General features: G+C 43.5%; 1 protein-coding gene across 1 annotated transcript in view; it reads left to right on the top strand.

The window, feature by feature from the left end:
- Window positions 1-7,038: 7,038 nt before the first annotated feature.
- The window catches only part of CPD (carboxypeptidase D), an 87,267-nt gene continuing 81,467 nt past the window's right edge, over window positions 7,039-12,838 (top strand). The window contains exon 1 of the mRNA XM_030799699.1: window positions 7,039-7,844. Coding sequence (XP_030655559.1) covers window positions 7,114-7,844 — 731 coding nt within the window. The 5' untranslated portion in view covers window positions 7,039-7,113. The remainder of the gene's footprint in view (window positions 7,845-12,838) is intronic.

The raw sequence follows: 12,838 nt of genomic DNA, 5'->3' as shown, positions 1-12,838 counted from the left end.
CGCGCCACTGCACTCCAGCCTGCGTGACACAGCAAAACTCCATCTCGGGAAAAACAAAACAAAACAAAACCAGTTAATGTGTCTCTATGGCCCTCAGTTAATTCTTCAATTTCTTCCTCCGCAGGTACTAACCACATTACTGTTCACCTGTATATTGCATTTTATTTTTGTTAATGGTCAGTAAACCTTTAAAGTTACTTACACATCCTTTCTGCACTTTTAAACCAACATGTACATCTGGTTTTGGTTTTGTTTTTTTGTTTTTGTTTTTGTTTTTGAGACAGAGTTTTGCTCCTCACCCAGGTTGGAGTGCAACGGTGTGGTCTCAGCTCACTGCAACCTCTGCCTCTTGGGTTCAAGCGATTATCCTGCCTCAGCCTCCCGAGTAACTGGGATTACAAGCCCCAGCCACCATGCCCGGCTAATTTTTTGGTATTTTTAGTAGAGACAGGGTTTCATCATATTGGCCAGACTGGTCTTGAATACCTGACCTCACGTGATCCACCTGCCTTGGCCTCACAAAATGCTGGCATTACAGGTGTGAGCGACCGTGCCAGGCCCTACATCTGTTTTAAGTTTGGTTGTTACTTTCATTCTCTCACTTTTTCTCATTGTTAGTTAGATGTGCGCACAATGTACATATACCCTAGAGTGAGTTCAGTGCACTGAACCCCAGCATGTGATGGCAGGAACTCCGGACACGTTTTGCACACAGCTTAAGTTCCCAGCTGTTCTGTGTCCTGCTATTTGACTTGCTTGAGCTGGTGGAGCTTAAAACTAGAAGCTTTCTAGGCTGTCCTGATACTCTTCAGAGTTGTGAGCATTGTGTGAGATAACATACCTGAAGGCACACAGAAATATAAGGTGATAGTATTATGCACACTGTGATTGATATGATATTTATATTTCAAATTCCAAATCTGCTTTCGGATGGTTGCCTTTTGGGTTCTGAGATGACTTCATCTCTTACCAATGTTTCTTGGGCTGTAAGTTGCTAGGATTTGACTTTCTCTTGCAGAGGTGACACAGAGCGAGTAGTCACTGTCAAGGTGAGTCAACACTACGGGGACCCAGGCATGGAGCAAATTGAAGTGGAGGTTTTCAGTGATGCCATCTCTCTTCTTCCTTCTCTATGTTCATCTTCTCAGGAGCCTCCCATGCCCTCAGGGTGGCCGCTGGATTTTCAGAGCCCAATTCACTGGGCTGTAACTACATTTTCCATGAGTTCAGACAGACAGCCTCCTCAACAAATAAATGAACTAAACAAAGCCAAAAACCTTCTGCTCTATGTCCCATTAGCTTTCAGGTCTAGATGACATGTTAGAAAACTGCTGGGCTCGATTAAGTATCAATGGCTGGAAACTGTTCTTACCCTCCATTTCTCTCTCCCACTCTTTGAGATGATTATTTCACACCTTCCTCTCTTTCTCAAACCTCCAACACCTACTCCAACATCCTTACTCTCAGCTAGTGGCCTTGCTTTCCATTTCATTAAGAAAATAAAAGCAATCAGCAGAGAACCTTCTCCCAATACCTCACCTACCCACTTAATTGTACCTATGCCCATATATTCTGCCTTCCCATTTGTGACTACTGAAGTGTCTGTATTTCTACCTAAGACCCATCCCTCCACTGGTATATTATACTATCCCTTCCCAATTACTCATAGTCAAAGGCATGGCTCCAGCAATTCTCCCTTCTCTCTAATGGGTCATCACATTTTCCCTCTTTACTAGATCATTCCTATCAGTATACAAACAACCTGTAATTTCTCCCATGTTTAAAAAACAAAGACCTGGAGCGGTGGCTTGCACCTGTATTCCCAGCACTTTGGGAGGCTGAGGCAGGCAGATTGCTTGATCCCAGGAGTTTGAGACCAGCCTGGGCAACACAGTGAAACCCTGTTGTCAGATCCTGGGGTCTGGGTCCAGCCTATGCTGAATACAAGGGCAGTGGGTGGATGGGCAGAAAGAACACTTGCGGGGCTGTAGGCAGGTGAAAGATGATTTTATTCAGCAGCAGCTGTCATCAACAGCTTTCTCATACTGTCCACCTTTATCTCGGCTGTCTGCTCTGGCTCCGCGGCTCCTGCCACCCTCACAATGCGGTTGCATGGCTAGCTCTCCCTTGCCTTCAGGGTCAGCAGCTTAACTCTTTCTCTCTCTGGGCTCCGGCGCGAGCCATGCTGTGGCTCCCCTCTGTCTGTCTGCAGGATGGACAGCTCCGGTTCTCTCTCTCTTTCTTTCTCTGGGCACCAGTATGCCCGCCATGTTAAGCCATGTTGAGCCGAGCCGAGCCCCAAGAGCCATGTCTGTCATGCACAGTGTCAACAGGGCAGTTATACCTTTTACAGAAAACAGTGGCTCAGGGCCATGTATGAACTTACACAAACAGGTTACCTAGCAAGTGGAGGGGTGCCCGTGCGCGCCAAACTCACCAAGTCATGCAGGCCTGGATATCCGCCTTGGCCTATTCCTTGACCAAAGCACATCCATGTACCTTACACCTGTCTCCACAAAAAATACAAAAATTAGCCAGGTGTGGTAGCGTGTCCCTGTAGTCCTAACTACTTGGGAGGCTGAGGCAAGAGGATCGCTTGAGCCTGAGAGGTCGAGGCTGCAGTGAGCTGTGATTGTGCCACTGCACTCCAGCCTGGGCAACAGAGTGAGACCTTATCTTAAACATCAACAAACACGACAACAACAAAACTGTTTCCATTACCTAGACATACCTGCCGCTGGATTTCATACAGGCATCTCAAACCTAAAAGTTCCCAAAATCCAATACCTGATCTCTTTTCCCACACACTCCAAGCCCCTCCATTTAGCATCTTTTCTCCTGCCTTCTTTGTCTTGGATAATGGCAAAGCCACCTACCTGGTCACCCTCACTAGCTCACGAAGTCATCTTTTACTTCTTCTTCTCTTTTACCCATGCAGTTGCTAAATCTTGTCAATCCAACAACCTAAACATCTCTAAGTTATCTTCTTTTTATCCTCACTGAACTTGCCAGAATTAGCTCTTGCCTGGATGGCAGCTATCCCTTAGCCTTGCCCACATGGTTCCTGGAATTTTCTTGCTAAAACACAGGTGGGATCCACACCATTCCTCCTCACGAACAGCTCTGTAAGTTTTCCATTTGCTTTGGAATAAAGCAAAACCCCATTCGTGTGGTATTGAAAGCCTTCATCTACTTCTAGTCTTTGCAGGCATGGCTTCTGCTGCTCCTCCTAACACATCTTGTATTCCAGCCACCAATCATGAAATCCCTCTCTGTGCATCTATCCTTGCTGGTCTCTCTGCCTGGAGTGCTCTTTTCTCCATTTTTACCATTTGAGAATTTCTATTATTAAAAACAATAGAAATAACGGAGATTTCTGAACACTTGTTATATGCCAAGTATTATATTAAATGTTATGTATGGATTATCTCTTTTAATTTTCAGAGAAATGAAATAACTTGCCCTGGTTAAAATGGCTGAAAAAGGACTGATCCAGGATTTGAACTTGGTTCTGATGTTGAAGAGCATGATCAAGCAGTATTGGTGAACTTTTCTCTGACTCTTCATTATTTTTATTTTTATTTTCTTTTATTTATTTTTGTATTTTTAGTAGAGACGGGGTTTCACCATGTTGACCGGGCTGGTCTTGAACTCCTGACCTCAGGTGACCTGCCCGCCTCGGCCTCCCAAAGTGCTGGGATTACAGGCTTGAGCCACCGAGGGAGGTGACTCTTCATTATAATGGCTTTTGTGTGTTCCAAAAACCAGTTTTTGTTTTTTGTTTTTTAAGCTTACTATATAGAAACAGTTTTATTACAGAAGTTAAGCACACAGACTCTGAAGTCACAGTCTCCAGGTTTGAGTCTTGGATCTGTTGGTTGCCAGCTGTGTGACCTCATGCCTCCTCTCTTTATCTTTGAAATGGGAATGATAATAGCACCAGCCTCATAGGACTATTGTGAAGATGAAATGAGTCAACCAATGTCAAGGGTTTTGCACAGTGCCTGTTATGTAACTCTTGTCCAGCAGACACATCCAGTCCTGTGTTGTGTCTATGTTCTGTGTCCCTTCCTAGATTCTGTCCTCTGGGAGGGGAGAGATCCCCTTCATTCATTTTCCAATCCTCCTGTACCTCGCACAACAGACCTTTTGCCAGATTGGGTGCTCCACAAACATTTGTCAAATTGAATTTGTAAATCTGCATGTGTTTGTGCTGGACAATGAGACACTTACAAGTTCCTGGTCTACGCTATGCTTTAATTACCTACGAATCTTGTAAAGAAAATGGTTCTTGGATCAGTCTGGTCATCTAAAAGCTTTTGCCCTGTTTTAAAAAAATCCACATCAACTCTTTGTCATTTCTTGGTGCTAGAAACATTTCAAATCTCTTCTAGCTAAATGTTTGAGGTGATGGCTATCTGGAATGCCCTGGTTTGATCATAATATATTGTATGCATGTATCAAAATATCACATGTATCCCATAAATATGTACAATTATCATGTATCAAATACAAAAATTAAAAAAAAAATCCAAGCCATTGCCACTCTGCTTCTGTGAAGAGGAAGCCTTTTTACCTTCAAGCCTTTCCCAAGTCCCTTCCACTTGTAAGGCCACACCTTTTCCTTAGGGAAAGAGGAAAGAAACACCTGTCGCAAGGTTCAAGACTTCTCAGATACAATTGGAGGTATTCAGCTGTAGGTAAACACAAAGCTGTAGGTAAACAGAAAAGTGACTGAGGTCTGGAGCTTTGGGTTTCACTTCTAACCATAAGCAACTGCGTACCTGCTAAGGAAGAAGGCTGCAGACCTGAAAGAAGCCTGGAAGGCACCACAGAAGGCTTGGGGATTTCTGAGAGGGCACTGGCTCAAGTTACATTCCCATATTATTTCACTACCCTCATGCTTGTTTATTTACATTTCAGGCTGCCTCATTAGGTGAGGCTGCAGGAGTGAAGGGGCTGGAAGAGGTTTCAAAGGAGAGTGAACGTGGTAGAAAAGGAAATATTTGATTAGAAGTTAACATGTCCTCTGGGGCTTCTTTGACTTAGATTACTGTAAAAGTGCATAGTGTAATAGTTGAGCACTCCCGGGGGTGGCGGGCGGTCTCTTTGTACAGAGTTGTAGCTTTGTTTCTGATGAGTTGCAGCTGCTGTGCATAATGTAGACTAGATCAAATGGGGCATGGAGGAGAAGAGCCATTCACAGGACCAGAGTGACGGTGCTCGCTCTCATGGCAGAATACTAAATTAATCATCTTCACCTAAACCTGTGCTTTCTCCCGGCCTGTACTTCGGTGAATACCTGCAAGTTGCTTAGGCTGTAACTTGAAGTCAGCCTACAGTCCTCTTTGTCTCCAGATCCTGTCCACTTTCCTTTCCGAAGGTCTTTCAGATCCATTTCCTTCTTTCCACCTCCACTGGCACTGCCCTCATACAGAGTCTCATCATGTCTTCCTGGATTGCAGCTTCCTTCCAGGTCTCTCAGCCTCAAGTCTTAGGTCTCCCATTCAATTTTCCGTGTTACTGTCAGAGGGATTTTTCTAAACTAGCTTAAAACCCGTCCGTGGTTCTCCATGGCCTTCCAGATCAAATGTGCTCCCTGAAGACTGGCCTGTGAGCCCCTTCACACCAGTAATCCTAACCCTGCATGCAATTCCCAGAACACAAGGCATTTGTTCTCAAATCCTGCAGCTTTCTTTGCTTGCTTCTCCTTCTGCCTGGGATCCTTCCCATCCTCCATGGTTTCTCTCCTCCTTTCCTCCTCCTCAAGTTCAGATATTTCCCTCACCTGTATCCCTCTGTTGTAGGATTCATCACAAACTACACTGAATCTCTTGACTGGGCAGAAGAATGAATTGTTTCCCAGCATCTAGCTTTGACATAAAAGTTGCTCAATAAATACTTGACAAATGAATGAACTCTATTAAAGTAGAGTTCAGTCATAGTTCAGGGAAGGGGCCCTGAAATAGCTGGCTCTGAAAGACGGAAATACCAGTTATTGCGATTATGTTGTTAGATGGGTAGAATTTCGCATTCGATTAAGGGATACAGTTTTGTGTTTCTTCAAGCTAAAGAAACTAAAGCCTATAAAGGCTGATTTAAAAGACCTCTTCTCTAGACTTGATGAAACGCTGCAATTGCAATCTTTGGCTAACACTGAGGAGTTCAGGAATGCCAAGCAAGTGTTTCCAGAAATGTCAAACCTGCTGTTTTAAAATATGTCATTCCAGGGCACAGTTAAATATACAACTTGCTCCGATGAGGTGTGAGAAGTGGGCCGGTGAGCTGTGAAATGAAATCTGCCTAATGAGGGCCAAGGTCAGCACACACAGGGACCTATTTGCAGTAAAACAACGTGGGGTGACGCCTAAGAAATAGATAACATTAACACAAAGGGAGCCTACTACATAGCACATTTCCGCTAGACATAAAAAAGACACCCTTCCAGGCAGCAACTCTAAAAATGAATGCACCACCTAGTGAGGTGCGAGCCTTCCTCCCCACGAGGCGTCCGGTGCAACCGCACGCGGACAGCGGGGCTCCAGCAGAGGCGGGGCGGATGCGGAGACAAGGCGCCTAGGAGACTGGGCTAAGGCTTTGACTGTCCGAACGAAGATTCTTTCGAACCTATTGATTTTTTCTAGTCTTACGATTCTTTCGAACCTTTTCATTCTTTCCATTCTCGGTTCTAAGCATTAAAGCGCAGCTGAGAAAGGCAGCAACAAAGATGGGAAGGGAACTAGCAGGAGTTCTCAGAGAAAAATGGGTGATAATTTAGGGGAGAAGCCATAAACAAGAGACTGAGCGAGAAGCGGAGCACACGCAGAAGACGAAACAAGGAGGAGGAGAGGAGAAGAAGAACCTTGGCGAAGGAAGAGGGTGACCAAACTCGTCCTGGACTGGAGGAGGGCAGGCCCGCCCAGAGGGAATCGGCTGCTTTAAGGGAAGCCCCGCCCCCTGGTGGTGACGCTCCACCAGGCCCGTCCGCGATTGGCTGCGGCCGGAGGGCGGGACGCGGTTGCTAGGCGAGGAGGGGATCCGGCTGGCCCCCGCCTCCCGGAGCGCGGAGCCGCGGGAGCGGAGCGGAGCGGAGGTTAGCGGCGTGGCTGGAAGATGGCGAGCGGCCGGGACAAGCGGCCGCCCTGGCGGCTAGGGCGGCTCCCGTTGCTCCTGTGCCTGCTGCTGCTGGGGAGCTCGGCCCGGGCGGCTCACATCAAGAAGGCGGAGGCGACTACGACAACGACGAGCGCGGGCGCCGAGGCGGCCGAGGGCCAGTTCGACCGTTACTACCACGAAGAGGAGTTGGGCTCGGCTCTGAGGGAGGCGGCGGCCGCGGGGCCCCCCGGCCTGGCCCGCCTCTTTAGCATCGGCCGCTCGGTGGAGGGCCGGCCGCTGTGGGTGCTGCGCCTCACGGCCGGCCTGGGGTCGCTAATCCCTGAGGGCGACGCGGGGCCCGACGCTGCGGGGCCGCTGCTGCCCGGCCGGCCCCAGGTGAAGCTGGTGGGCAACATGCACGGCGACGAGACCGTGTCGCGCCAGGTGCTGATCTACTTGGCCCGCGAGCTGGCGGCCGGCTACCGCCGCGGGGACCCGCGCCTGGTCCGCCTGCTCAACACCACCGACGTGTACCTGCTGCCCAGCCTCAACCCCGATGGCTTCGAGCGCGCCCGCGAGGGCGACTGTGGCCTCGGCGACGGCGGCCCGCCCGGTGCCAGCGGCCGCGACAATAGTCGCGGCCGTGACCTCAACCGCAGCTTTCCCGACCAGTTTAGCACCGGCGAGCCTCCCGCCCTGGACGAGGTGCCTGAGGTGCGCGCCCTCATCGAGTGGATCCGCAGGAACAGGTGAGTGTTGCCTGCCCCCTCCCCGTCCGTGTGAGCCTCCAAGGGCTCCCCGGCACCCAGTAGGCGCTCAGACAATGCTGGCATAAGGGGTGGCGGTGGTGAAGGTGAAGGGAGACACCTTGTAACGGGGACAGGGCCCAGGCCGCGTAGCCTTCTGTCCTGCTAATCATCAAAGAGTTGCCTCCTAGAGGCTGTCATTTGTTCAAGGGATGGCTGGAGGGGACACTCCTTTCTGACATTCTGGTCCCTATTCTTACAGGGGCATAGAATATGAGCGAGAAGAGATCTTAAGGATAACCTAGGTCAGCTCACACATTTTATAGATAAGCTGTCAATGTTGTTATCTTCTATCAAAAGTGCCTAATGTTATAGGCGCTGTGCTAATTTTTTCTGTGACTGCAGTATCTCACTTTATTTTGGCCACAACCTGATGTCATAGACACCATCAGTTTTGCATACGGGGAAATTGAGGGTCAGATTGGTTAACTGATTTACATAGGAGTGTGGCTGGGACTTAGAATTAGGCAATCTGATTCCCGATAGTCCTCTTAGCCACGGAGGGAGACTGGAGCCCAAAAATGGCAGATGATATTCCCAGGATCTTCCCCTTGCCTATTTGAGAGAAGCTGGTTTTTCTCCAATTTTTACCTCTGACTCAGCTTAAGAAGATATGGACTTAGCTGGAGAACTTGCACAGATCTGTGAGCCGCTTCATTTTAGACTCTGAGAGGTTTGCGATGTCATTTGTGCACCTTATTAGCCTGGGCAGAATGGCTAATGGTCACACTTTTAATACACACTTTGTTATTAAGCATTGCGTGAGGTTTAAAAAATTACAAAGTAGAAGAATGAGGACCTCAAGAAATTAGTATAAAACAAGAGAATGTTATAAATATTTATGAGGTATGTTGGCGTACCCAGTTAAACTTTATAGGAATTGTTGCCACTGGCAAGATGTGTGTGGGCTGCAATAACACGGACCATCTCTGTGGAAGAGGTAGAGCTTGAGCTATCTCCAGAGATGGGCAGGATTTTCAGCAAAAAGGAGAGGAATAAAAGAAGAGGGAACTCACTCCAGATGGCATAGTGTCTGAAGTGAGCAGGCATCTCTTCCCCTTTTCTAGCATCAGCTTTCCCCCATTTTTGTATCTTCATAAGGCTTTTGAAGCAATAACTGATCATTCCATCTGGATTAAAAGAAGATTTCTGAGGGACTCCTAAGATGAAGAAGTTTCCCTGCGGGACTTGGAATCATTTCTTCTGCAAGATTTCAGTCATATATAGAAGATCTAGAAAATTCTTGGGTGTTAGGACAGTTCCTGAGTCTTTTCATCTTCTATCTTTTACTTTACTCCTCTTGATAAGCTCTCTTGTAGATACATAATTTCGCATAGACTTTCCGGGAGGATTTTTTTTTCTTTTTTTTTCTTTTAAATACGATCGCGTCATGACCTCTGAACATCTGCATAAGAAATATGACTTTGACATACACTTACTGACAGAGCTGTGATGGCCAGGGCTTTTTGGAGATGATACATCAAATGCACCGTTTGCATTGCTTAAATGTTTAAAATGCTCTGTCCTTGCACCTTTAAAATGCTGTGATCCTTGCAGGGATGTAAATTCTGTGCCTGGATTTTTCTTTTCAGTATTAGTTGTGCCGTGACCAAATATGCAAATAAGCTTTTTCTTGGTGCAAGTCACCTTGAGGCTATACAGAGTCATTTTGGTCTGTGGCTGTGGACTACCCTAATCATATCTGTTCTTCAAATATGTAACTCTAATTAATCAAAAGGGAAAGTAGGTGATCATATATGGTGAAGAGTATATCCATTCTAACTCAGTCTTCAAAAATTCACTCAAAATGCGTACTCTGTGCTATTAACCAGTAACAAAGGACACTGATATGTGAATAAAATTAAAAACACAAGCACACACACAATTTGATATTGATGCCTAAATATAGCGTCAACTTTATGGATAGGATGTTTTTAAAAACTCAAACATTAGTCTGTATGGGAAAACTACCTTTTTCAGTGTATTTTGTGAGGTAAACCATTTGAGTAATTTCTTGATATCCTATTCACCCAGCTATATTCGAATTAGATTTTTGTTATTTTGAATATGTAAAATTTTAAGGCTTAATTTCCTCCAGCTTAGGAAAATGAAGTTTATTTTCTTTGTTTCACTTTATACTTCATCCAATGGATGTTGAGGCAAATACTTAAGAAAATATATAAAAAAATTAACTTTATCATTCAAATGAAGATTTTATAGTTGACCCCTTTTTTTATAGTCGACCCCTATACTTCTTTAAGGGAATATACCTACTTAAATTTTCATAGGAGATTAGCATAAATCCAATAAATAAATCCAATAAATGATATATGGATGTGTTTGTGAAAAGCATTATCACAGTGTTGAGAGTGGGTGCAGATGATTTTTTCGGGGGGCTTATGTATACATATCTATGATTGTCTGAATCTTTGAAATTTAGTTTGTCTGATATCAAGTTATCTTAATTTTTTTCGAGTTTTCTACAGGGTTACCTGGATAGCGTTTAATAGAGTTAATTTAGAGATTAACTGTTTAATATTTATAAACTCATTTGTAATATCTATAATATATTTACCAGCTACTTTAAATGTTATGCCAGGAATGATATGTGATACTGAAGTCAAGTATGAGAAACATTTGAGAGAATTGATTTGAATGGAAACCATAAAGTACCTTTCAAATAAGATTGGAGTTGATTTGCAAAGTTGATTTGACAAAAACTCAAAGCATAATCTTACAGCCATTGTAGTCACTTTCTTTTGAAATCTTCATTATAAGAGTGACATTGGTACTTTAAAAACTGTGTAATTACAATAGGGAAAATCGAAGTGAATTTTATTACTCAGGTAGATTGCAAATATTTCATTGTTCAAAAGTATTTGATTAGGCCATTTTGACAATATTTCCGAGAAGTGTTGGAAGAAATGTTGAACAAAATGAAAAACAGCATTTTGTAGAGAATCTTGAATTTTAAAGGTTTACTTAAAATGTGTAATTAAAGTAGCGTGCTTTACTTATTTAGAATATTTAATTATCCATTTTATTTTACTAGAATATGAATGCCCAGAGGGCATTTGTTTGGTTCACAGATGTATCTATCCCTGGAATGTCATTTGGGATGTATCTCTCCCTGGAATGTCGTTTGGCAAATAGTTGACACTCAAGAAATGTTTGTTGCCGAATGGATTACCTGACCTGCCCCAGCCTTCTTATAACTTTCCCAGTGTCAGTGGGGGAAAAATACTTAAAAATTGTTTTAGAATTACAAACCAGAGAGTAAATTGTTAATACCTTAGCTATAGGGGAGAGGTGGTTAGAGTGGAGTTAGAAAGTTAGAATATTTACTTAGCTTTTGTTTCTGTATCATTCTATTACCCAAGGACTGGCAGTGGAAGTGGGGAGTAGAATGCTGGTTTGTAAGGCAGTGTTTCCTTAAACAGGATGCTAGATAACTCCAAAGAAATGAACATTTGTTGAGCAGGGGCTATAAAGCAGTCTTTATGCCAGATTATGTTTCATGTGTGTTATCTTAATTTTCATTAACAACTCTGGGAAATAGGTGGCATTAATCCCCATTTTACAAATGAGAGGAAAACTGAGGTTCAGTGAATTTAAAAGCAGTAACTTCTCCTGATTATGTTATATTACTGGTGAGCAACAGATCTGGGAGATGGAATGTTCTTACCCAAATTTGTCTGTCTCCAAAGCCTGTGCCATTGCCACTACACCAAATGGCATCCTTCTCTGGTGTCTGGAAGGGTGCTAATTATAATTATATTAGTTTTTAGCTAGTTTCTTTTCGTAGTCTATGCTAGTGTTTAATCAGTGTCCTTATTGGCAAAGATCTATCTTCTGATGAACAGATTTTGTGTTACAAGTGATTTTCATTGTTTGTTCTTCTCTGGGATAATACTACTCATCATGCTTAAAATAATCTTTCAAATTAGACATGATAGGTTTACTTTTTTTTTCAAGCATATAGAAAAATGTTACATATCAACCCCCTTTAGAATTTCTGTAGGTCAGTTAATTTCAACAACAGAAAGACAGAAGCAAGAAAATCCAATTTAGAATGGAAAAAGAAAAGTATTTAATCTCTACTGATAGTAATGGTTTAAGCTGTTACATAAGGGAAAAATGCTTAAATAGGACTTTAGCATTTTTTTTTTTGCCTTTAGGTTTTAGCTTTTACCATAAAAGGAATTCTTCAGTATTTCTATATAGATAAGTTTGACCAAATTGTAAATTGGTTCACTTAAAAGTAGAAGCATTAAAAAAAATGTTTCTTTTACAGGAGCAGCCTTGTCTCCATGTCAATTTATTTTTTTAATGGCCCAATCAGAAACATTGGGCCTTGGAAGAGCTGCTTCTACAGTGATGCAATGGAGGACTAGTCTTTGATATGGTGTATTGTTTTTCTCTTTAAGCAGCTCACTGAATCAGGTTGTTTTCTTTGTTTGTTTTTTCCCGAATCTTCTCACCTATGGCTTCTCTCTTGAAAATGTGAATTTAGTATATTGTGAAACTGGAGTGAAACACAAAATATCCTTTTAAAAATTAGACTTCCTATCTTAAAAATTCTCTTTGGACGGTAAATGTAAAAAGCATAAAAGTTATTAACCTAATATATATGCAATGAATATTTATATATACCAGCCATGTTTTCTGTGGAATTTACGTATTATGAAATACAAGTCATAGGCTGAACTATATGAAATTGTCATTTTTGTAGGTCAAAAAAATGGGTGAGGGCCAGGCACAGTGGCTCATGCCTCTAATCCCAGCATTTTGGGAGGCCTGGCAACATGGCGAGACCCCATCACTACCAAAAAGAAAAGGGTGAATATTGGCAAACTCAAAGCTCATATAGTTCAACCTAATACATGAATTTGGAATTCCCTAAATAAGACATTTCCCGAAATATTAATTTATACTGT

This window comes from Nomascus leucogenys, chromosome 19 (genome assembly GCF_006542625.1).
Source record: "Nomascus leucogenys isolate Asia chromosome 19, Asia_NLE_v1, whole genome shotgun sequence".
NCBI lineage: Eukaryota > Metazoa > Chordata > Mammalia > Primates > Hylobatidae > Nomascus > Nomascus leucogenys.
Note: the sequence above shows the minus strand (reverse complement) of the source record. Positions and strands in the feature narration are given on the sequence as shown.